At 44.7% G+C, this 23175-nt stretch overlaps 2 protein-coding genes across 15 annotated transcripts in view; one reads left to right on the top strand and one right to left on the bottom strand.

Annotated features, from left to right (window-relative positions):
* ADA (adenosine deaminase) overlaps window positions 1-23175 on the top strand; it is a 73512-nt gene that overhangs the window by 23170 nt on the left and 27167 nt on the right. For 2 of the 4 annotated variants that reach the window (XM_038369101.2, XM_038369103.2), the window contains 7 exons: window positions 457-572; window positions 2684-2805; window positions 7516-7587; window positions 7978-8079; window positions 9834-9901; window positions 10422-10551; window positions 12202-15416. In XM_038369101.2, the coding sequence (XP_038225029.1) occupies window positions 457-572; window positions 2684-2805; window positions 7516-7587; window positions 7978-8079; window positions 9834-9901; window positions 10422-10551; window positions 12202-12306 (715 nt within the window). In that variant the 3' untranslated portion in view covers window positions 12307-15416. Of the gene's footprint in view, window positions 1-456; window positions 573-2683; window positions 2806-7515; window positions 7588-7977; window positions 8080-9833; window positions 9902-10421; window positions 10552-12201; window positions 15417-19452; window positions 19533-23175 lie in introns of those variants that run through there. The other 2 variants (XM_038369102.2, XM_038369100.2) reach the window with 2 other exon arrangements.
* The window catches only part of PKIG (cAMP-dependent protein kinase inhibitor gamma), a 32688-nt gene continuing 31268 nt past the window's right edge, over window positions 21756-23175 (bottom strand). For all 11 annotated transcript variants that reach the window (XM_043495601.1, XM_043495597.1, XM_043495603.1 and 8 more), the window contains one exon: window positions 21756-22500. In XM_043495601.1, the coding sequence (XP_043351536.1) occupies window positions 22421-22500 (80 nt within the window). In that variant the 3' untranslated portion in view covers window positions 21756-22420. The remainder of the gene's footprint in view (window positions 22501-23175) is intronic.

Genomic DNA, 23175 nt, shown 5'->3' with positions numbered 1-23175 from the left:
CCTCATCCTCCAAACAGATGTGGGTCACTGAGGACCTCAGTTACAAAGGAGGCTAGTGCTGCACATAAGTGCAAAGGGAGAGTCACAGATGCACCTAAGGGAGTCGGAGGCCTAACCTGCTTAGGTGCTTTTGTAAATACTATTAAGGGCCTAAATACCTTTGTAAATCTGGCCCTGAAACTACAGTTCCTGGCAGACCGTGCTCCCTCTTGCTCTGAGGGGGGTACAGTGTACTCCTCTTTTTATATAAATGTGGCCCTTAGCTTTCTGACATTTTGCCAGTGTGGTCACATTGGTTGGGCAGTATTTGGATTCTGCTGTATTTAACAGCCCACAGCAATAATACAACCGGCTCAGTGATGTTACCATTAGGGAAGCAGTTTCTCTTCTTCTGGAATTGCTGGGATGCCAAACCTCACGAGCTTGCTAGCTAACTTCTAAGTTTTCTTCCTGCAGGGGCGACCTCACTCCAGATGAAGTGGTTCACCTTGTTAATCAGGGATTACAGGATGGAGAAAGGAATTTCAACATCAAAGCCAGGTCTATTCTATGCTGCATGCGCCATATGCCAAGTAATGTATTACAGTTCACCTGCTGCTCTGCTCCCTCCTTTCCTGACCCTTTGAGGGGTGTGTGAAATGCCTTGAATTGAGATCCTTTGGGGAAATGTTAGGGAAGCATCGGTTGCTCAGTTCTGGTTTGAATGTTGTCTCAGTGCCGAGGGAAGGTGATGGCTATTTCCCATGTAGGTGCTGGTGGAAGAGAGAGACTGAGGGAGGAGAAGACGCTCTTCATACCCACTCAGTGATTTCCAGGTCTTTTCTCTCTGGGGAGGGGGTAAATCTGACATCTCCCCAGTCTCAAGATTGAAAAATGCCAGCTCAGTTTTTCCTATTTCTGCAGAAAGCAGTTTCTAACCAGCTTAGAGATGTGTTCAGGTTAGTCTAAGCCACTTTATGGGGTGGGGTACATGCTCGGCATATCAGATGAATAGCAGCATCTCTTAGAGGTGCAAAATAGAGGTTAAGTGGAGTGTGTCGTTCATTTCCATTTCCTGCAGCTAGCTTTAAAATAAAAACCAAGAGCTGGGTAGATTGACACAGGAGAGCTCCAGCTGGGGTTCGAGGAGATGTGGTCTGGTTCAGAGATTGCCCTTTAAAACTGGGATTCAGGGCAGACAGGTTGCTTGTGAAGAGACTATTAGTTATGAATTGAAATACCATGTATAATATGCCTTCTTCTAACTCTGGTATTAAACAAACCAAACCCTTGAAATACACTGCTTCAGTCCATACTAGAACCTCATTCAGTATTATTCCCTTCCATGAGAAAGATGGAGAAACTTGAACTCCTAGTTGAGAATGAAACTAATTTTTGGGCTCTGTTGAAGGGTGGGGTTGGAAATGTTTATATTCTAGTGCTGTTCCCAGCATCCCAAAACACAGTGTAGAACAAAAATGATCAGCAGTTAAAAGCAGTAACAAAGGTACCTGCCAGTACTTCAGGTAAAGCTGCAGAGTAGATGCTCAAGTTGGAAACATTCCATGGGCAAGGAGAACAATTATATAATGACTGCACTTCCATTGTCTGGTTATGATGAGGGCTAACTAAATAACCTACTGTTTTTGAATGTGCTCTGCAGGATCAGGTCCAAAAAACAGGTGAAATACACTAAGCCACATTCACTAAAGGCCAACATTTTAAAAATATGTAGGTGCCTGAAAATGCAGCCAGGTGCCTAGTGGGATTTCGAAAAGTGCCTAAACATTTTTGAAAATCCCACTGGGTGCCTATCTGCATTTTATACTCTTGGGGGCATTCTGCACTAAAAAATTTAATTCTGCGCCCAATATTTTAAAATTCTGCAAATTTTATTTGTCAAAATAACACTACATAATCACACCGTTTCAATTATTTTGGTAACTTATTTCAAAATACCTGTCAGCAAGTACGTCTGTAACAATACAGACAAACACAAAAATTCCCCCAGGATTAGGGAGTTAAAGAAAACCCTATGACACCCAGTTCCTGTTTCTCTGCTCCCTTCCCCCCGCCCCCAGAGCCCAACCAAGGGTACCAGACACCTACAATCCCTCCCACCATCCAGAGCCCAGCCATGCCCCAAGCCCGAACCCCCTCCTCCCCATGGCCCAGCCATGGCCCCCTCTTGATTCCTGTTACTAGAAAAGCCCCTTCTGCTTTCAGCTCTGTACAAAGCATTGCCTTGCGAAGCAAAGCATTCTATGGGTATTGTGATAATGAGAAAGCAGGGGCTTGGAGCTGGGAGTTCTTCCCATACCATGTAGTCAGGCACATACATTCTAAAGTGCAAAGTCACAGTGTAATACAATCTATTGTGGCTGACTCGTGGAGTTTTGCTCTTGTCAAGGGCTGTAATGATAATGAAGGGCTCCCCCTTGGAAGGCCTAATAACCAGGGCTAAAACCTGTCATGCCTACCAACTTTAGAGGCAGTGAGCTCACTTGTTAGTGAGGCTGTGACTCTGGTCTGTAAATCTGGCTCTAAGGTTTTGTTGCTTTTATAGGGCTTCAAACTCAAGGAAAAATCCTAGAAGGCAAATGAACTAAATTTTTGTATTCATGTGAACAACCATGTTTGGACAAGAGCTCAGGGGTGACCCTTGTGGAATGTTTTTCTTAAATCCTGCTGCTCTTCTTTCCAGGCTGGTCATTGGAGGTGGTGGAGCTGTGTAAGAAATACCAGAACAATACAGTGGTAGCCATAGACCTGGCTGGGGATGAGTTCGTGGCTGAGACCTTCCCAGAGCATAGGAAGGCTTATGAGGTTTGTTCAGTGAGCTTCTCGAAAAATCTTATATCAAATTCTTTCTGGTTAGTGCAGAAACCACACAGTACAAAGGGGATCTGGCAAGTTCAGATCCAAAGTGGCCTGTAAGACTTATACATGTCTTAAAATTACTAGAAGTGTTTTATTGGCATAGTAGAAATATTACTTTTAATTTGGTTTTTAAATTACTAATAGAGCATATACATAATTTAAGTATAAAGAGATATTTTTATTTAAATGTGTCCCAGCTGTGTTCACAGCCTTGGTTCTGCAGCACTGAGCTAGTGCACAGAACCACAAAGTGAAATGGATGGTAAAATGATCCTGCATTCAGATCTGCCTGGGCGCTCCAGTGAATCTGCATAGGGCTGCCTGCTTATGTTGTTTTACAGGATCAGAACTCCATACCAGACATGAAACTGGCTAGTCCCTCTTCACTGTCTGCAGCTGAGTAAAATGCAAAAACTAAATCAACCAGATAAACAGTGTAAACATATGTTCAAAGTTTTTTTTTTCCATTGTAATAAACTAAGATGATAGTATTGGAGGAGATTTCTTTCCTGAAATGTATTCTTTTTAACTAGACAATGTTACTTTACTGTAGCTTAAAAAGGAAGCCCCATGCAAATATCTCCCATCTGTATATAAGGATTTTAGGACTCTAGGGGTGATTGTATTTTAAGAAGTTACATGATTGGCATAGGTCAGTGTGAGCTGAGAGTGCTCAGGAACCCAGCCTGAGAGGACATTGGATTTAAAAATAGTGCTGGGTGTCAGGTAATTGGTTCAGGTAGAATCAGGGATATCTCAGGGGTATACTGTTGTAGTTAACAGTCCAACTGCCATCTGTGGTTGTCATGGGAATCATTACAAATGTCCTAATGTGAAAGCAAAAACTTGAGAGTGAGGGGAAGAGTATGGAAGAAATATACTTTGTTTTGCATGGCCTTGAAATTCTGTACTTTCACAATTGGTGTCTCCTTGCATAAATGCCCAGTGCCATTTTTTACATCCATGCAGTTTCTCACTTGCTATCATCTTTCCATTAAGCACTTATTGATAAGATATTACTTACATAGCAGTTTCTTATCCTTTCTAACATGCTGAAGTTCCTTGTCATGAGCACTAATCAAGCAGTTGTACCTTCATCTTGTGCAACTGTTATACTTGCATTATACAAGACTAATCTATTAGTTGCTCAACACGTTACATCCAGGTAGTTTAAAGGCAAATAAAACAAGATGGAAAATCAATTAATATCTAGCTTGCCTATGCGTGGGATCTCAAAGTCCAAATTTCTCAACCCAAAGGATTTGAATTGTTCTTGTCTGAAAGCCAGCGTCTCATTCAGACTCGGAGAAACACGGAAGGAACAAAAGCCAATTTGTCAGGCTTTCTCAGCCGGCATGAAGGTAGAATGCTCCCTTTCTAAATTGCCCTCACAATGGAGCTTCACACATCAACAGTAACATGGATAATATGACTTATGAAATGAGAGGCTTATGATGAAGGGATCAGATGTCTGCCTTTGGACTGGCGTTCCCAGTTTTCAGTTGTGTTGCCATTTAAACTCTGGCTGGGGGAAGTCAATGACTGTCACTACAATTGGGGATAGCAGGGAGAGTTCTGTTTGTGACTTATCTGCAGTAGGTTCTGGGGAGATCATGGGAAGCCATGTAAAGACCTTGAAGCTGTGACTCTAGAGAATTAGCTTGTGCTAAAGTCCTAGGTAAGTGATGTTATAAACCAAAGAAGCATGCAGAGAAGAATGGACAGTCTCCTTGGTTGGAAAAAAGAAAAGGGGTACTTGTGGCACCTTAGAGACTAACAAATTTATTTGAGCATAAGCTTTCGTGAGCTACAGCTCACTTCATCGGATGCATTCGGTGGAAAATACAGTGGGGAGATTTATATACACACACAGAGAACATGAAACAATGGGTTTTATCATACACACTGTAAGGAGAGTGATCACTTAAGATGAGCTATTACCAGCAGGAAGGAGAAGGGAAAGGAGGAAAACCTTTTGTAGTGATAATCAAGGTGGGCCATTTCCAGCAGTTAACAAGAACGTCTGAGGAACAGTGGGGGGTGGGATGGGGGGAGAAATAACATGGGGAAATAGTTTTACTTATGTAATGACTCATCCACTCCCAGTCTCTCTTCAAGCCTAAATTAATTGTATCCAGTTTGCAAATTAATTCCAATTCAGCAATCTCTCATTGGAGTCTGTTTTTGAAGTTTTTTTTGTTGAAGGATAGCCACTCTCAGGTCTGTAATCGAATGACCGGAGTGACCTGCTACTCTGAAACCTGTTATCTCCTTGGTTGGGAAGTTCTGGATTATTTAGAGTCAGAGGAGGCTGTTTGGAGGGGATGTCTTTACAGCAATTGGGCTGTGTGATTGCAGTTCATGTAGACATACCTGAGCTAAGATTTAATCCAGCTATCTCAGATCGTAGAGCAGTGAAGGTGTGAGAGCACATGCTTCTGTGCAGACCTATCTGTAACCCTGTGTAATTCTTGGGCAGCTACCCCACATTGAAGCATGCATTGCTGCAGCTTCACTGCTCTGGAACCTGAGCTAGCTAGATTAAATCTACTCCCGTATGTCCATCCAAGCTCCAGTTGCACCTGTGATTGTGGTGTAGACATACCCTGAGAATGGAGGTGTGGGAGAGATTTCTGGCTTCCCCAGTGCACACCCCCACGTCCACAGAAATTCCTGCCCATCTCGCTGTTTTCTAATCTGTATAGTGCACCAAAGGGGGATACGTAAATGAACAATAAAAGCGAGCAGACACATCTGCTCTTTTATTAAGAGCCAGTAACTGGAACTGATGGAATGGAAGGTGCCATGTGAGGTTGGAGGTAGAATTTTGGAAAGCAGCAGAACCCGTTGTCTCTGTGCAGTACACCACCCCGACCCCCAGACCATGCCACTCTTTGATCACAGATGTTAGAGGAGATAAACATAGTTGTTTTCTCTGAAAAATCCTCCTGCAAGCTGCAGATCAGGTTAATTTGCTTCATGCACGTGACCTTGGTAAAGCGAGCTGGCAAAATGATGGGAATTGGGCAGGCAGAGAGACTCGCTCTGGGCAGGATTGCCCCAAGAGCTGGCCTGTGCATTTAACACTCGTTGGAAACAAAATAGTGTTTAAATCAAATCTTTGTTTATCTTTAAGACCTCTGGCTTCAGAGCCACCTCCTGCAGTCCTGACACAGTCAAAGCTCCCACAGACTTCAGCAGGAGTTTTGCCAGAGCTTGGAATCTTCTGTCTTTAGATTGTTGACTCTGGGTTCTGTCAAACGCGTTGCTCAGAGCCCTAACCTGAAGGCCTTGTCGTGCTTCATTGAAGTCAATGGCAAAACTCTCATTGACTCTTACTTAATCAATCTTTGGGATCAGTAGGAGAAGTGTTGCACTCTGATAGTTCAAAGCCCAATCCAAAGCCCTCTGGATCATTCCATAGATATTGGGGGGGGCTGGATTAATCTGTTCATCCTCGGAACTCCCCAAATTAGCAGTTTCTGACACAAATGAAAGGCCAGTGTTAAGGGAAAGACTGATAAGCTTAGCGCTGACTGAATGGTCAGCCTTCGGGGTAACTGTCTGAGTCCCTGTTCTGTGCAGGACATGTGACAAATGTGTGTTAAAACAAAGCTATGAGTGCAGACACAGGGAGTCTCGATTTAGTTTCATGTAGAGGCATCTAGGGCTTTTCGTATTAACATACCAAGCGGAGCAGTGTCTTACCCAGTAGTTCAGAGCGGAGCCTGGATATGCAGTGATTGCAAACCAAGTGGAAAATTCACAAAGCACCTGAAAAATTCAGTAATACAAAACAGCAACCTCCTGAAAGGGGTGTGTGCACATGCATGCTGCCTCCGGTAAGATCCCTATAACATCTGCTCAGTGCCCATTCGCATGCCCAGGACTTTTGGGTTTGGGATTTCCCAGATCCATAGAATCCTGTTTTGTCACTGATGAAAGGTGCCAGGCTGAGCGCCCCCCTAGACAGCAGGCCCTGAACAGGTAAGGCACAAGTCACAGCAGTGGGAACTCTCCCCCGCCATGTCACCTCAGCCAGCATGCCTCTAGGGGAGAACAATCTCCACGGTTCAGTTAATCCTTGGCCTGTCTGCTGAGACTGCTAGCAAGAGAGACAGTTGTATGGTAGTTGTTGTGGTGTTTGTATGATGTGGACACCAGGGACTGGGCTGAGACTGACCGAACTCGCTGCATGTGGGCTATGAATAACTGTCAGCTGGCCGGCTAGCCCAGCCTTAACTCCTACATCATTACCTTCTCAGAGTCAATGATCTGTTTTAAAAAAAAAAAAAAAAATGTTATTTGAGAACATCATTCATAGCTACACATAGCCAGCACTAGGGAATGAATTTGCTTTCATTCCCTAGTGCTGGCTGGGCTTCCCAGACACTCACCTACCCAGCTCCTATGCTGTCTGAGATTGGTAATTGATTTTCTTCTTGTTTTGATTGTGTTGCTCCACAGTCGTTACTGTTGGGGTTGGAGCTCTCAGCCTAATGGTCTGTTGAAAGCATTCGTTCTGTCTTAAAGGCAGAGAGAAGTCAGTGGTGGGGCTGCTGTCCTGATAGTTTGTTCACATCCCTTTCCCCATCCCCTGGCCTCCCCAAACCCACAGCAGCATTTTCACTCTTTGCTTCATGTGGGCTTTTCCAGGAAGCTGAAAGATGTGGCATTCATCGCACTGTCCACGCTGGGGAGGTTGGGGCACCGTCTGTCATCAAGGAGGTAAGAAACCCCAACGCAGGGCAGTGGAATAAGTTAGAGCAGAGCTGCAAAATACTCTGTATTGTAATGCAAGGGACAAAGGTAGCTAGGGCCAAATCCTGGCCATCGCTCAGTAGCCCCTTGGAGCCAAATCCCCCCATTGCTCTAAGGGAGCAGAGTCTGCATCATACAAAGAGGGAGCCAGAGGTTGAGCCTCATATAGCACTCGGAAGGAGCAGGCTCTCCTAGGAACTGGGCCCCCACGTCCTGCATGCAGGAGTGGATTGGAGTCCTGGTATGGGACTTGGAGGGCTCAAGAGCTCCTGTGAGCTTGCCTGATTCTCTGGGGAGTAGGAGTCAGGCCCTTGCACAGAGCTAAGAGAGACTTTACATGTTTTCTATTCTCTACAGGCAATCAATGTCCTGAAGACCGAGCGGATTGGCCACGGCTACCATGTCCTGGAAGACCCAGCCCTTTATAGGGAGCTGTTGGGTAGGAAGATGCATTTTGAGGTAATGACTAATTCTGCAGGGGTGGCAGTTGTGTAATGATCATCTTGTTCTGTCTGAGAGTGAGAGATCAGCCCTTGGGTTGCATGACAAGTCAGCACTTTGAATAATGAACATGGACATAAATGCTTTTATTATAGGGGTGAAATTGCTGCCACCTGGAGTCCAAGTGCTAACAGCATTTAGAGCGAAATCCGCTCTCCACACCACAGTTCAAATTTAGCTGAGGTGCTTGGAAGAAACCAGACATACAAGGCTCCAGCATGTTGCTAACTGGGTTGTTGAGCAGAAATGCGATGTCACCAAGGGGATACAAGTCTGGATCCTTCTCTGTGCTGAGTGCCAGAGGTCGCGTCATGTTCAGCCTTGGGGAAAGGGAGCTTGTATTATCTAGACCATTTTCAGCTGATGCTTGGAACAGCACCGACTCTCTGAGCAGAACAATGCCTTTACCCCTTCCCAGGCAGAGGATGAGTGGCCATAGTGTTAGGCTCACAGGAGTCACAGGGGGGAGAGTGGTGGCAGGTGAGATCTTGAAGAACCTGGTGGTTCTAAAAGGTCCCAGCTTTGGGAGCATATCTTCCTCAGATGTGCAAAAGAACAAAACCCAGTCTGGATCCTTAGTGTATACTAACTAGTACGGTAGAACCTCAAAGATACAAACACCAGACTTACAGGCTCACTGGCCAACCGGACACCCTTTGGAACCGGAAGTAATCAGGCAGCAGCAGAGACACGCATGCACAAAAAGCAAATACTTTACTGACTCAGAGCTTTAGCCCTAGGACTCGGGGCTTCAGCCGGGGGGCAGATGGTTAGGGCTGTAGCTGCAGGGTGAGGGGGGTCAGGGTTCCAGGCAGGGGGTGGGTATCAAGGCTTCTGACTCTTGTGAGCACCAGGGCTCAGGGCTTCAGCCCCATGGCTCCTTTCTTGGCTTCAGCCCCAGCACTCCCCCTGGAGCTAGAGCACCCGCTGCCCTGCTGAAATGGGGAACGGAGTCATGGGGAGCCCTGGCACCCCCTGCGGGGCAGAAGCTGGGAACAGAGCTGCCGGGCTGAAGCCCTGAGCCCAGGCACCCCTGGCGAGGCTGAAACAGGGAGCGGAGCCAGGGAACTGGAGCCCCAGCGTTCTCCCCAAATCTAAAGTTCTGAGCCCTGATGCTCCCAAGGGTCAGAAGCCCTGACCCTTCAAACACTTCCGCCCCCACCCCCCACAGAACCTTAAAACCCTTTCCCTGGGGCTGCAGCCCCAACCCCACCAATGGTTGAAGTCCCTAATGTCTTGTTCAGAGTTATGGACATTTCAGAGTTACAGGTAACCTCCATTCCTAAGGTGTCTGTAACTCCGAGGGTCTACTGTAAAAGCATCCTGAGCAGATGGCTGTGGTCGCTTTCCTAGCCAGGCTTTTCTTTATATATGGCAGTCATAGGTCACTGCTCCCTCTGATGCGGGCTGTTCTACCAGAATGGCTGGGGGTGGGAGGGAGAGGTGGGATGGGAATGACAAGGGGGGCTTCTGTGCACGGGCAGAAACACATAGCCGGAAAATAAGAGCTCAAAAATGTTTATATCCAGCAGGCGTGGGGGTAAATGCTTGTTGCGAAGGCTGAGATTTAATGATCATTATTGTTTTCACTGAGCTGTACATGTAAATGGTGCTTTTCAGGCCCAGCCCCTGCCTGGAGAGCTTTGGAATTTGTGTGCAGCAGTATTATGGAAGAGACTGACTCTGCCTTTTTTTTTTCCATACGCATATAGGCCTGTCCTTGGTCCAGTATCCTCACCGGAGCATGTGATCCAGACTTTGGGAAACACCCGATAATTCAGTAAGACATTTAAATATATTATTTTCAAGTAACTAACTCAGACTTCACTTATGCATAGCTGCTTTATTACATCACATGAGAAGCAAGTTCTAACCATTTGTCAGAGTATTGTGCATCAGCTAAGGGACCAGCTCAGAGGCACTGTAACAAATATGCTGATAGATTTTTATCATTAGAGAAAGCTTTCTGCCCGCCTCAGGCCCCTGCTTTGAGCTGACAAGGGGCTAAGCCCTGGATTGCAGTGCATTGCTGTCTGGCTCTGGAGTGGGTAGTGGGGTGAGACACTTTGAACATCCGTCCAACAAATGATTTGTTGTTGCATTTAAAAAGTAGGGTGGGAATGGCAATGTGAAATTTTGCAATGCAAACTACAGCTTTGAGAGGAATTTGTTTATTTAGCTGGACACGAAGTAGCCAAACTTGGTGGAAAGCTGTGGGGTTTTTAGTGTATTTTACACTTGGAAAAACACAAACTATGCAAACTCTAATATTTGTCCCACTTTAAATTCTGTTTTCCCAGGTTTATGAATGATAAAGCCAATTACTCCCTGAATTCTGATGACCCACTCATTTTTCATTCCACAATTGAGACTGATTACAAATTAGCTAAGGAGTTCCTGGAATTCACTGAAGAGGAGTTCAAGAGAGTGGTAAGTTGTCTTGGGATGTTCTGTGCAAAGCCGTGTGTTGGAGCCTAACATGATCCATTTTTTTCTAAGATAAATCTCATTTTTAAACATGAAACCGGAAGAGAGTTCAGTGGAGTTAAAACTGTGGGGAGAAAAAGCTGAATTATGTGGGGTACAAAAGCAGTGTGAAGATAGGGTTTTTTCTGAGTCCGCTTCAGCTGGTGGGGGTGGAGGGGCGCTGGCCAGCACTGAGTCATCATGAGGCATACAAATGGCCATCCGGAATGAATGCCGAAAACAGAGTATAAGTTCTATGGGTATTTAGACCAGGATGATCTGCAAAGATGCAGCACGCTTGACTAGCTTACTGCATGGAACTTTACTAAGCATGAGTCGAGATGAAAATTGTTCCCTAAATAGTTCCTCAGACTGGAATTGAGCAATAGAACGTGGGGATGTCGGTCGCAGGTCACTCGCTGCCCTTCCCTGTGTATTTGACTGGGATCACATGTGCAAAAATGTGTACACGTGTGTGTTCATGGGAGCCTGCAATTAGCCTAATGTAACTGCTATGCAGCAAACTATTTGGTTACAAAGTGGCCATTTGCTTTTGCCATTACTTATAGTCACATGGTGTCTGTCATATTTCAGTGCAGATTGGCATGAGCAGTGTCCTGAAAACCTAATAATTCTGTTTTTCATCTGCCTTGTATCTAAGATAAAGGGACAGAAAAATAGTCTGATAAAACAAAAACAATGAGAGGGTCCTTGTGGCACCTTAGAGACTAAGGACTCCTTATTGTTTTTGCTGATACAGACTAACACGGCTACCACTCTGAAACTAGTCTGATAGTTTCACTTGTTTGTGGGTAACCTCTGATGCTTTCCTGTTGCACCATTAGAGGTGCACTGGGCTGAAAGGAGATGTGTACTGACTGTCCAGGCATACATGTATCCTACCATATCTTGGAAACCAGTTGATTTCCCTTCTGTGTGTTGAAGATGAATTTGCAGAATGCAGCTGTGCAGGAGAAAGCACTGGGCCTGTGTCCAGGGCCTCACTTAAGGAGCAAGAGTCTGTCTTCCTGGAGAGTAGACTTATGCATTAGTTCTTCCTTCCAGCTGTAGAAAGCTCTGATCTTTGTACTGTTAAATCCATGGGCAGTTTTGCAGCAGACTCCTGCAGAAGACAAGCTGTTCCTTTCTGTTTAATGAAAGGAAGCTTATAAATTAAGGGGAGAGAGACATTTTTGTAAATTGTTAAGGGAAGCCAGCAGTGAACTTTGTTACAACAGCAGCATATCAGGCAGGGCCTGATCCAAAACTCATTGAAGTCAATGAGAGTCTTTCCCTTGACTTTAATAGGCTTTGGATCAGGCCCCTGAACTGCACATCCTGGAACCTGATAAAGGAATTTAAGACGCATTATTTATCTCCTGCTTTTTTTAAGCCCCTTACAAATCCTGAGTAGGAGCAGGTTCCTTTGAAAACTGAGGCTGCTGAAAAAAATCTCAAGAGTAGCAGCGCTAACAAAAGTGTCATTTGACTTACACCAACTCACTCACTAGCTCACACTCACTGATGCACAAAGATTTGTGCACGTACAACCCCACACTCACACTTGTGGGTATTACCCAGCTACCTCAGTCTTTTTTTTTCTTTTCCTCCCAGAACATCAACGCAGCTAAGTCCAGCTTCCTGCCTGAGAAAGAAAAGAATGAGCTTCTCAGTAAGCTGTATGAAGCCTACGGGATGGTCCCAAACAAACCATCCTAATCCTGCTTCTACCAGCCAGCAAGTTGCATTCACCTCTCCCCATGTGTGCTTGACTCCTCTTTGTTTTAGTGAGAGCATTGTGGGAGGAGGTGCCATGGTATTACTTTACTGACCTTTACAGTCCGAGGCATACACTATAAAGCCGTATTTCCATGGTTCCTACCGTATACACCTACATACAGCACCCACATACTAAATAGATATCTGATTTCCTATATTTCTGACTCACAAATGTACAGGTGGAGTTTTCTGGCATAATTCCATTGTGGCTTATGCCAGTTTTACATCCTGGTGTAAATGAGAGCAAAATAAGGTCCTCTTTCTTTGTGGTGGTGGTGGTAACATTTTGATGTGACTTTTTGGTGCTCTAGTTTCCTTGCTGCTCTACCTTAGTCCCTCTTTGCACTATAGAAGTAATCATGTTGAGCTGCGGCTGTGGTCAAACCATGGTAGAAGACAGTTTTTTTTTTTTCCCCACCTTGCTTGTGTGCTTCAAACTGGGTGAAATTGTTTCAGCAAATAATTTATTTGCTGAAAAATGCAACTTTAATCACCCCAGAGCCATTCGCGAATTTGTCTTGCATTTGCTGAGTACAAACTGAAAATACCAGTGACCTAACTCAAAATGTTTTGAATGTGGCCATTTGTCTAGTGTGCAGAGGCCAGGGAGGGCCTCCCTTTTACAGCCTTTAGCCCATTGGTTAGGGTACTGTCCTGGGGAGGGCTGCTCAGGCCTACTGATAAGACCTGACTGGACCAGAACCCAAGCTGAACACAGCTGACCTGAAAGTGTCAAGTCTTTTTCGGAACGGACCTCTTGAACCAATCCCCACCTGCATCATCACCGCCATCACCTTGTCCTTAGGGCTTGGCCTGGTAGGAGTTTCCGACTCCCGACTCCTCCTCTCCGGCCACCTCCTGCCCATGGTGGTGTCTGCGTGTCCCACTCTGCCAGCTGCCCCCAACTCGCTGCTCTGAGTGTGCTGCAAAGTGGGAGGTATTGCAACTTGTCAGCATGCTCAACCCAGAGGGTCAGGTTTTTTCAGATCTGACCCTGACACACCTAATCTTCTGGGATGTGGGAGACCCCAGTTCAGTTCCGCTCTCTGCCTTATGAGGAAGAAAGAATTGAACATGGGTCTCACACATTGCAGGAGATGGCCCTACCCACTGGGCTATGGGATATTCTGATGTGGGGCTTTCTCCATCTTGCCTGTGAAAGCTGTTCTGTATTTAAATAATTAAATAGTTGTTAGAGCTGGAACTTCAATGTGGGTCCACTAACAACCAGGCTATCAAGTCATTTTCACTTTATTCCCAGTGACTCTTCATTGACATTCAAAGTGGCAGTTCATAGTCATTCATAAAGACACTGAACGTAAGTGAGAATGACTCTATATCCGGATGGGTAGGGCACTTTGCAGGGCAGTGCAGGGAGACCTATTCAAATTCCTTTTCCACATTTGACAGAGGGGGAACTGAACTCAGGTCTCCCACCACTGGGCTAAAGATAAGTGCGGTGGTCATCCTCCCCCCAACCTCCACCCGGCATTTCATGATTTCTTCTTGCTTTTGACAGATGCCCCAAATTCAAAAATGTCATGCTGGAATTAAACCTTTTGCTTCAACTGGACTTTTCAACTTTTTGATTCATCAATTTTTTTTTTTTTTAAATACTTGTGTTCAATTCAACCCAAAATGAATTTTTTTTGAATTATCTCAGAATGGCCAGTGAACTGAAAAATACATTATTCACCTAGTTGTAGTATGCACGTTATAATCATACGAGAGAACCTGCTTCAGACACTGGTAGATACCTAAATAACTAGTTTATTCTTGTTTGTATGGCTAGAAAAGACAGCGTTAAAACACAGTTTGGCCATAACTATATGTAAACAAAATTTTATTTTGTATTGTAAATGGGGACTAAGAACAAGATGGAAAATGCAGCAGTGGTTGCACTTAGGCTTTCTGGTTGCAGAAATACAGTAACTTTTTTTTAATTTAACAATTATTTTGTACTTTTTTTCATTTATTTAAAAAACAAAAACAAAAAAACCTGTGTCACAAAACCTTAAATCCTCAAAATGTCACTGCAGATGAGAGCATATAGCTCGGCTTCAGGACACCTGGGGGTCTGTTTGGGGAGTCCAGAGGCCTCCAGAGGTTTGCTGCATGTACATATAAAGTTAGTGCACATCTTTACAATTTCAGGACAAAATTCTCCTCTCAGATTCTCCCCTCCAGCATTCTGCACTTTGCATGTGAGTCAAACTCCCAGGGGCTGAATTTTGTTCTTACTCTAGTCTTTTAAAAAAAAAAAAAAAAGATTCTTTAAAATGTGGTTAACTTCTATGTTCAATCTTTCCGACCTAAGGTAACCTTCAGGCACTATTAGTAGAACTAAGAGAATAAACTAATTGAGCTAAGGTCCAATATATTGTTAAATGTCCCAGGTGCCACAAGTGTTTCAGAAGGTACTTAGCAGAATTCTTGCTGGAAGTCCTGTCTTTAGTATGTTTGAGAATTTACAAAGAAAATATTAACATAATTCCAACGCCATTTTGGTGCATTATGACACTGTTCTCCTTTTTATGCAAAGTAATGATTACGTATTTGGTTGACAGTAGGTTTCAGATACTTTTACCTAAGAGTTTGTAAACGGGGCTGAGGAAACTGGGGGGCAGGGAGTAGGGAGAGCTCCAGTATCACAAGTGGCTGCAGAGACCTGGACCCCAAAGCTACCAACACCAAAAAGTTGCCTTTGATAAAGGGCTACATTCACCATTCTCCTAGACATTGGAAGACAGCTGGGATTAACTGCTCTGATTTCAGACATCAGCAAGCCAGTGATGGGCTTGATTTTTTTTTTTTATATAAATACATTGTGTGTGTGTATACACAAATATATAAATGAATTATTTTATTTTTTTAAAGCCAATGATAAGTTGTCAGTTTTAAGAATGGTTCTAACTTTGTCGTCCACAATCTTTTTTTGTTTGGTAATCTTTCTTCAGAAATAGCTTGTAAGGAACAGCTGTTTGCATTCTGGAGACTCTAAGTGAAATGTTGTTCTGATTTAATAAAATAACTTTATATTTAAAAAAAAATTGTATTTCTAACTTCTGCTTAAAGAGCTAAAGGGAAAATGTCAAATTCTGCACCATAGTTCTAGCCAAATGTGACCCACATTGTTAGAATCTGGAGGATAATGGGCTCTGCATTTTTTTTATATAAGTATCTAATAGCATGTTGCCAAAATATTAAAGATAAATCATCTACCTACTGCCCACCATCACTAGCTGCTGTTTTGACAGGACCTACAAAAAAGTAACATGTGAATTCTTCCTTACTGTAGTTCTAAAATTTGTTAGTCTCTAAGGTACCATAAGTACTACTTTTCTTTTTTGTAGTTCTATGGGAAACTTCCTCTCACCTCCATATCCCTAGGGCCTTTACAGTCAATCACAACCAGTGGTGGAATCTATGTAGTTACCCTGAGTGCCACAGCCTGGGCTCTGGTTGCTTGAAGGGAAAAACTGGAGATGGGATGGATGGAAGCAGAGGCCAGGTTGGACCTGTTCTCCCATTTAGCAGACATGTAAATTGGGAATAGCATCCCTGAAATCACAGGAGTTACACCGTTACAGAATGGATGCATCTTGGATCAGAATCAGGCCCTGGGTGTATACATTGCAAATGTTGTTATTCAATAACTTTGGGGCCTGACTCCCCCCCCATAATGGTACAAATCAGGAGTAACTCTCTCAAAGTCAGTGGAGTTACACTGGTGTGGGAGGAGACTCCTGTTTGAAGTGCAAACGCGTCTCTTGTTCAGACATTGGAGGCTCACAACTTCCTCAGAGCTGTCGATATAAGCTGTTCCAATTTCACACATCATTTACCCCATTTTGCTCGAAGAAAGAGACCGGTCACTGCCAGACATGACAGTGTTATTACTGGGCATTGGGCTGTGATTTTTTTGCCATGTAGTCCAAAAACAATGTTTTGTTTGGTGTATTTTCCCTTCTGAGCTGTGCAGAATTAATCAGAGTTGTGAGGCAAAGCTGAACTTGGAACTGTTCCCTCTGCAGCCAATTAGATCCTAGTTTCAGAGTAGCAGCCGTGTTAGTCTGTATTCGCAAAAAGAAAAGGAGTACTTGTGGCACCTTAGAGACTAACACATTTATTTGAGCATAAGCTTTCATGAGCTACAGCTCACTTCATCGGATGCATTCAGTGGAAAATACAGTGGGGAGATGATTTATATACACAGAGAACATGAAACAATAGGTATTATCATACACACTGTAAGGAAAGTGATCACTTAAGATGAGCTATGACCAGCAGGAGGGGGGAGGAAGAAAACCTTTTGTAGTGATAATCAAGGTGGACCATTTCCAGCAGTTGACAAGAAAGTCTGAGGAACAGTGTGTGTGGGGTGGGAGGGGGGAGAATAACATGGGGAAATAGTTTTACTTTGTGTAATGACCCATCCACTCCCAGTCTCTGTTCAAGCCTAAGTTAATTGGATCCAGTTTGCAAATTAATTCCAATTCAGCAGTCTCTCATTGGAGTCTGTTTCTGAAGTTTTTTTGTTGAAGGATAGTCACTCTTAGGTCTGTAATCGAGTGACCAGAGAGATTGAAGTGTTCTCCAACTGGTTTTTGAGTGTTATAATTCTTGATGTCTGATTTGTGTCCATTTATTCTTTTACGTAGAGACTGTCCAATTTGACCAATGTACATGATGGCATATATCGCATTGGTAGATGCGCAGGTGAACGAGCCTCTGATAGTGTGGCTGATGTGATTAGGCCCTATGATGGTGTCCCCTGAATAGATATGTGGACAGAGTTGGCAATGGGCTTTGTTGCAAGGATAGGTTCCTGGGTTAGTGGTTCTGTTGTGTGGTGTGTGGTTGCTGGTGAGTATTTTCTTCAGGTTGGGGGGGCTGTCTGTAAGCAAGGACGGGCCTGTCTCCCAAGATCTGTGAGAGTGATGGGTCGTCCTTCAGGATAGGTTGTAGATCCTTGATGATGCGTTGGAGAGGTTTTAGTTGGGGGCTGAAGGTGATGGCTAGTGGCGTTCTGTTATTTTCTTTGTTGGGCCTGTCCTGTAGTAGGTGACTTCTGGGTACTCTTCTGGCTCTGTCAATCTGTTTCTTCACTTCAGCAGGTGGGTATTATAGTTGTAAGAATGCTTGATAGAGATCTTGTAGGTGTTTGTCTCTGTCTGAGGGGTAGGAGCAAATGCAGTTGTATCGTAGAGCTTGTCTGTAGATAATGGATCGTGTGGTGTGATCTGGGTGAAAGCTAGAAGCAAGTAGGTAGGCATAGCAGTCAGTAGGTTTCCGGTATAGGGTGGTGTTTATGTGACCATCGCTCATTAGCACCATAGTGTCCAGGAAGTGGATCTCTTGTGTGGACTGGTCCAGACTGAGGTTGATGGTGGGATGGAAATTGTTGAAATCATGGTGGAATTCCTCAAGAGCTTCTTTTCCATGGGTCCAGATGATGAAGATGTCATCAATGTAGCGCAAGTAGAGTAGGGGCATTAGGGGACGAGAGCTGAGGAAGCGTTGTTCTAAGTCAGCCATAAAAATGTTGGCATACTGTGGGGCTATGCGGGTACCCATCGCAGTACCGCTGATTTGAAGGTATACATTGTCCCCAAATGTGAAATAATTATGGGTGAGGATGAAGTCACAAAGTTCAGCCATCAGGTTAGCTGTGACATTATCAGGGATACTGTTCCTGATGGCTTGTAGTCCATCTTTGTGTGGAATGTTGGTATAGAGGGCTTCTACATCCATAGTGGCTAGGATGGTGTTTTCAGGAAGATCACCGATGGATTGTAGTTTCCTCAGGACGTCAGTGGTGTCTTGAAGATAGCTGGGAGTGCTGGTAGCATAGGGCCTGAGGAGGGAGTCTACATAGCCAGACAATCCTGCTGTCAGGGTACCAATGTCTGAGATGATGGGGCATCCAGGGTTTCCAGGTTTATGGATCTTGGGTAGCAGATAGAATACCCCAGGTCAGGGTTCCAGGGGTGTGTCTGTGCGGATTTGTTCTTGTGCTTTTTCAGGGAGTTTCTTGAGCAAATGGTGTAGTTTCTTTTGGTAACCCTCAGTGGGATCAGAGGGTAATGGCTTGTAGAAAGTGGTGTTGGAGAGCTGCCTAGTAGCCTCTTGTTCATATTCTGACCTATTCATGATGACGACAGCACCTCCTTTGTCAGCCTTTTTGATTATGATGTTAGAGTTGTGGATGGCATTGTGTTCTGCATGGCTGAGGTTATGGGGCAAGTGATGCTGCTTTTCCACAATTTCAGCCTGTGCATGTCGGCGGAAGCACTCTATGTAGAAGTCCAGTCTGTTGTTTTGACCTTCAGGAGAAGTCCACCCAGAATCGTTCTTTTTATAGTGTTGGTAGGAAGGTCTCTGTGGGTTAGTATGTTGTTCAGAGGTGTGTTGGAAATATTCTTTGAGTTGGAGATGTCAAAAATAGGATTCTAGGTCACCAAAGAACTGTATCATGTTCGTGGGGGTGGAGGGGCAGAAGGAGAGGCCCCGAGATAGGACAGATTCTTCTGCTGGGCTAAGAGTATAGTTGGATAGATTAACAATATTGCTGGGTGGGTTAAGGGAACCACTGTTGTGGCCCCTTGTGGCATGTAGTAGTTTAGATAGTTTAGTGTCCTTTTTCTTTTGTAGAGAAGCAAAGTGTGTGTTGTAAATGGCTTGTCTAGTTTTTGTAAAGTCCAGCCACGAGGAATAGCTCATCTTAAGTGATCACTCTCCTTACAGTGTGTATGATAACACCCATTGTTTCATGTTCTCTGTGTATATAAATCATCTCCCCACGGTATTTTCCACTGAATGCATCCAATGAAGTGAGCTGTAGCTCACGAAAGCTTATGCTCAAATAAATTTTAGTCTCTAAGGTGCCACAAGTACTCCTTTTCTTTTTAGATCCTAGTGTCAACTCGCTTTTGGAGGCCCACTTTTGCAAGGCTCTTCTACCACTGTGTGTCCGTGATCAGAGTTTAACTTCCACTTCCCATTGAAGTCAGTGGGAGCTCTGTGGGCCTAGCATCTCTGAAAGCCAGGAAGTTACTGAATAATATGATGTGCTTGTTCTTTCAGCTCAATTGGTGATGGCAGCTGACATGCCGGGTGACCATATTTCCCTATGCTGAATACGGGACACCTGGTAAAATTACTTGTAATCCAGTGAGTTCAATGGCAATCAGTCAGAACTATGCAGTACAAACGTTCAGATTAACATCAAGTTGACTGAGCCCCTGTTAAAAAGAAATACTGCATAGTTGGATTCTTTAACTTCTTACCTTTAAGGCTTTAGGGTTCACACTAGGGATGTAAATACCATTTTAAAAGTTAACCATTTAAACGATTAAAATTTGTTATTTAAAGGGTTAACTGATTAAGCAGTTGGGGCAGATGCCACTGGCGGGGTGGGGGCTGATCCTGCCGGCTTGGCTGTGGCCCTTCCAGCTGGAGCTGGATCTGCTCCTGCCGACGCAGGGCTGCTGGGGCTGGCACAGGGTTAACGGTTAAGGTTGGTTAACCAGTAAGACTGTTGCTTTCAGGTTAACTGGTAAGCAATAATTTACATCCCTAATTCACATGAGGAGGAATGATGCATATACCCCTACCCCCCCCCGCCATGCATACAGGGGGAGAGGTCACACACACACACACACACACACACACCCCTGTCTGGCACCTACCCCACCTGCACTCACCAGCCACCATAGCTTGCAGCCCACAGCCAGTGCTGGCTAGAAATGGGATGGGGCCCTGCTGATCGAGAGCTGGCACAAAATGGGGGCTGCGCTGACAGACCAGTAGAGGAGCACCTATGGGGCCTGCGCTGACGAACCAGTGGGGGAGCACCTGGCCCTGCGCGCTGCATCATCACCCTGCCATTAGCCTTGCACACCCATCCCCATAGTCAGCCACTGGACCCTCCCACTCACCTCTCGTGGATGGGTGGATGCCGAGCAAGGATCCGGCCAGCAGCAGGAGTGGACCCACCACTACTGATGGGGGTGGGAGGAGACAGAAAATATGGGACAATTTGCCCATTTTAAAGAAAAAGTTGGGACACTTGCAGGAGGGCTTAAATACGGGACTGTCCCTTTAAAAATGGGACATCTGGTCACCCTGCTGACATGGGTCTTATTCTCACAGGGGAAACCTGATGCCCCCGTCCTTGCTGTCCAATTCTAGTTTGCAAACAGCTGATTTTGGCTAAAAATAAAACTTGAATGCACACTCCTGTGAGCTGAGAGACCTAAAATTTGACTGACCCTGGCAGACCTTGAGTTTATAGATGTGTATTATTCTGTCCCCTGCTCTGCCTGGCTGCTCCATTCTTGTGAGCATGTGGGAGGCTGGATGAGACATGGATTCTACTCAGCCGGAGCTTTAGAGAACAGGAGACTTGGAGATTTAAAGCCCAACTCTGCTCTTACTGGAGTCACTGAGAATGTGGCCAGTTTGCCGCGGACTTCAATGGGAACAAGAGTGGGCTCTTACGTGCCATGTCGGAGCAAAGTTGGCAGCATGATCCAGCAGAAGCTGATTGAGCTAGGTTGGTTGTTGGATTGTAAAAACAAACAAACAACTGGTGCAGCTTCTGCCTAGCTGCCAAATCCTTGTTTTCTAGGCGCTTCAGAGCCATAAATGTCTCTATCCTGGCTCCCCAGTCATCTCATTTCTTTCAGAGTAGCAACCGTGTTAGTCTGTATCCGTAAAAAGAAAAGGAGTACTTGTGCCACAAGTACTCCTTTTCTCATTTCTTGGGCTCCTTGCTCCAGCACTTGAGAGCATATGAAGCTGGACAGCACTGGTGTCTTGAAATCGCTCCTTTCCCTTTGTTCCCAACATAGATGTAATCTAGTGTGAGGAGCTTGCAATTCCATGTTTTAGGAGATAGAAGTGTGGGGAACAGACAATTGCAGAAAAACCCCACTCAACTTTATTATCTGAGAGTTGTGTGTTCTTTATTACAACAAACTTATAGTTTTATCAAACAATTTTTACCATGAAAAATGTCTCCGAAGTGAGAGCATGTGAAACTTTTCCAGAAATAAATACCTTGGAGCTAGATGGAATCTGGAAGAAATTAGTCTAGTCTGAATTTTATCAACTGTCAAAACGCACAAAAAAGCCTCTTCTGCCCTTCTAACAGGTTTCAGAGTAGCAGCCGTGTTAGTCTGTATTCGCAAAAAAGAAAAGGAGTACTTGTGGCACCTTGGAGACTAACAAATGTATTTGAGCATAAGCTTTCGTGAGCTATAGCTCACTTCATTCACATTCATTCATTGGAAAGCCTCCAATGAAGTGAGCTGTAGCTCACGAAAGCTTATGCTCAGATAAATTTGTTAGTCTCTAAGATGCCACAAGTACTCCTTTTCTTCTTCTAACAGTATCTGAAAACCCTACAATGCCAAATGGTGCCCATGTGTGGTGCTGCTGAGCCTGCAGGTGGAGTTTGTCCATGCACCTGTGAGTTTTAGTCCTTTTCTGATTCCCAAAAAGCAGCAGCACAGGTTAATAGTGTTCAATATTAATGCAGCAGGAACTGCCCTCACCCCTTCCCAGGTGATCCCCATAACTCCAGGTGCCTGTGTAGGCAGCGCTAAATATCCATTCATCTCTAAGCTGGATACAGAAGGAAGGTGAATTAAGGGAAGCACCGAAATCTTTAATCTATGGAAACAGGAAATAAATAAATAGTCTAAATGTACAGAGTAAAAAATGTACCTTATACAGTAAAGGCTGAAGTGTAGATTTTAAATGTCCTGTAGAGGAAAATTGCTACTGAGGCACTTTGAGTGGGTCATGTGACTACCACCCGTGCAGTGTTGTTCTAAGCTGTTCTAGATGGGGGTAGAGTTCCATGGATGTACCACTCACTGATGAGCTTCCTACAGGTATCTGAACAGAATGGTCACAGCAGAGGCATTTAAAGGGAGAATTCATTGTTCTGGTTTGGCTCTGAGTTGTCAGCAGATTTGATGGAACATTCCCATTTAGAGTTTACAGTTCTTTCCTCCTCCCACCCTTCCCCCCACTCTTGTGACGCTCATGATGGGGGGGTGCCATTTTGCCCTTTGAGTCTCACTTCAGGTTCCTTCTCAGAAGCAGCAGCAGCAGCTTGGCTTCCTGTAAACCGAAAGGAAGCAAGAGGGATTAAACTTGTGACTAAGAGAACAAAAGGTTACTCACTTCATCTGTAATGCCACTGCTTTTAGAGTACATCTACATTGCAAAACAAAACCCGCAGCAGCAAGTCTCAGAGCCTGCATCAACTGACTTGGTGTGAGGGGCTCACCCTACTGAGTTAAAAATAGCAGTGTAGACGTTCCCACGCAGGCTGGAACTCAGGCACTGAGACCTCCATTCCCCGCCCCTCTTCCCCCCTCCCCCCCTGGCTGGGTTTAGTGGCCCAAGATCATGCCAGAGCAGGTCCTGGAGAAGTGGATGGAATTTGCAAGCCTCTGGGTTATTTTCAAGGAGAGACTTGGACCAGCAATTTTGAACCACTCCAGGGCTGGCTCTTGCTCTCTGGCTGTTGATAGAGTAGAAGCGGCTTCAGGCTGTATGCTCTGATCCCACTGTACTTGCCTACTGCAAAGCTTGGGAACTTCACTAGAGGGAATGAGAGTGGTTTTCTATCATGGTTTTCAGTTAAGCATGTTGTTTTCAGAAGCCATTTCGGGAGGAGGGGACAGAATGCCCCAAAATGTTAGCCTCCCTCTTTCATGATCCAAAATAGCATGATGTATATTTAGCCCCTCTGCAGGAGACTGAGGCCCTTATTCTTTCTAATGAATGAAA

Source organism: Dermochelys coriacea, chromosome 13 (genome assembly GCF_009764565.3).
Source record: "Dermochelys coriacea isolate rDerCor1 chromosome 13, rDerCor1.pri.v4, whole genome shotgun sequence".
NCBI classification, from domain to species: domain Eukaryota; kingdom Metazoa; phylum Chordata; order Testudines; family Dermochelyidae; genus Dermochelys; species Dermochelys coriacea.
This window is presented reverse-complemented; position numbering and strand designations above follow the sequence as displayed.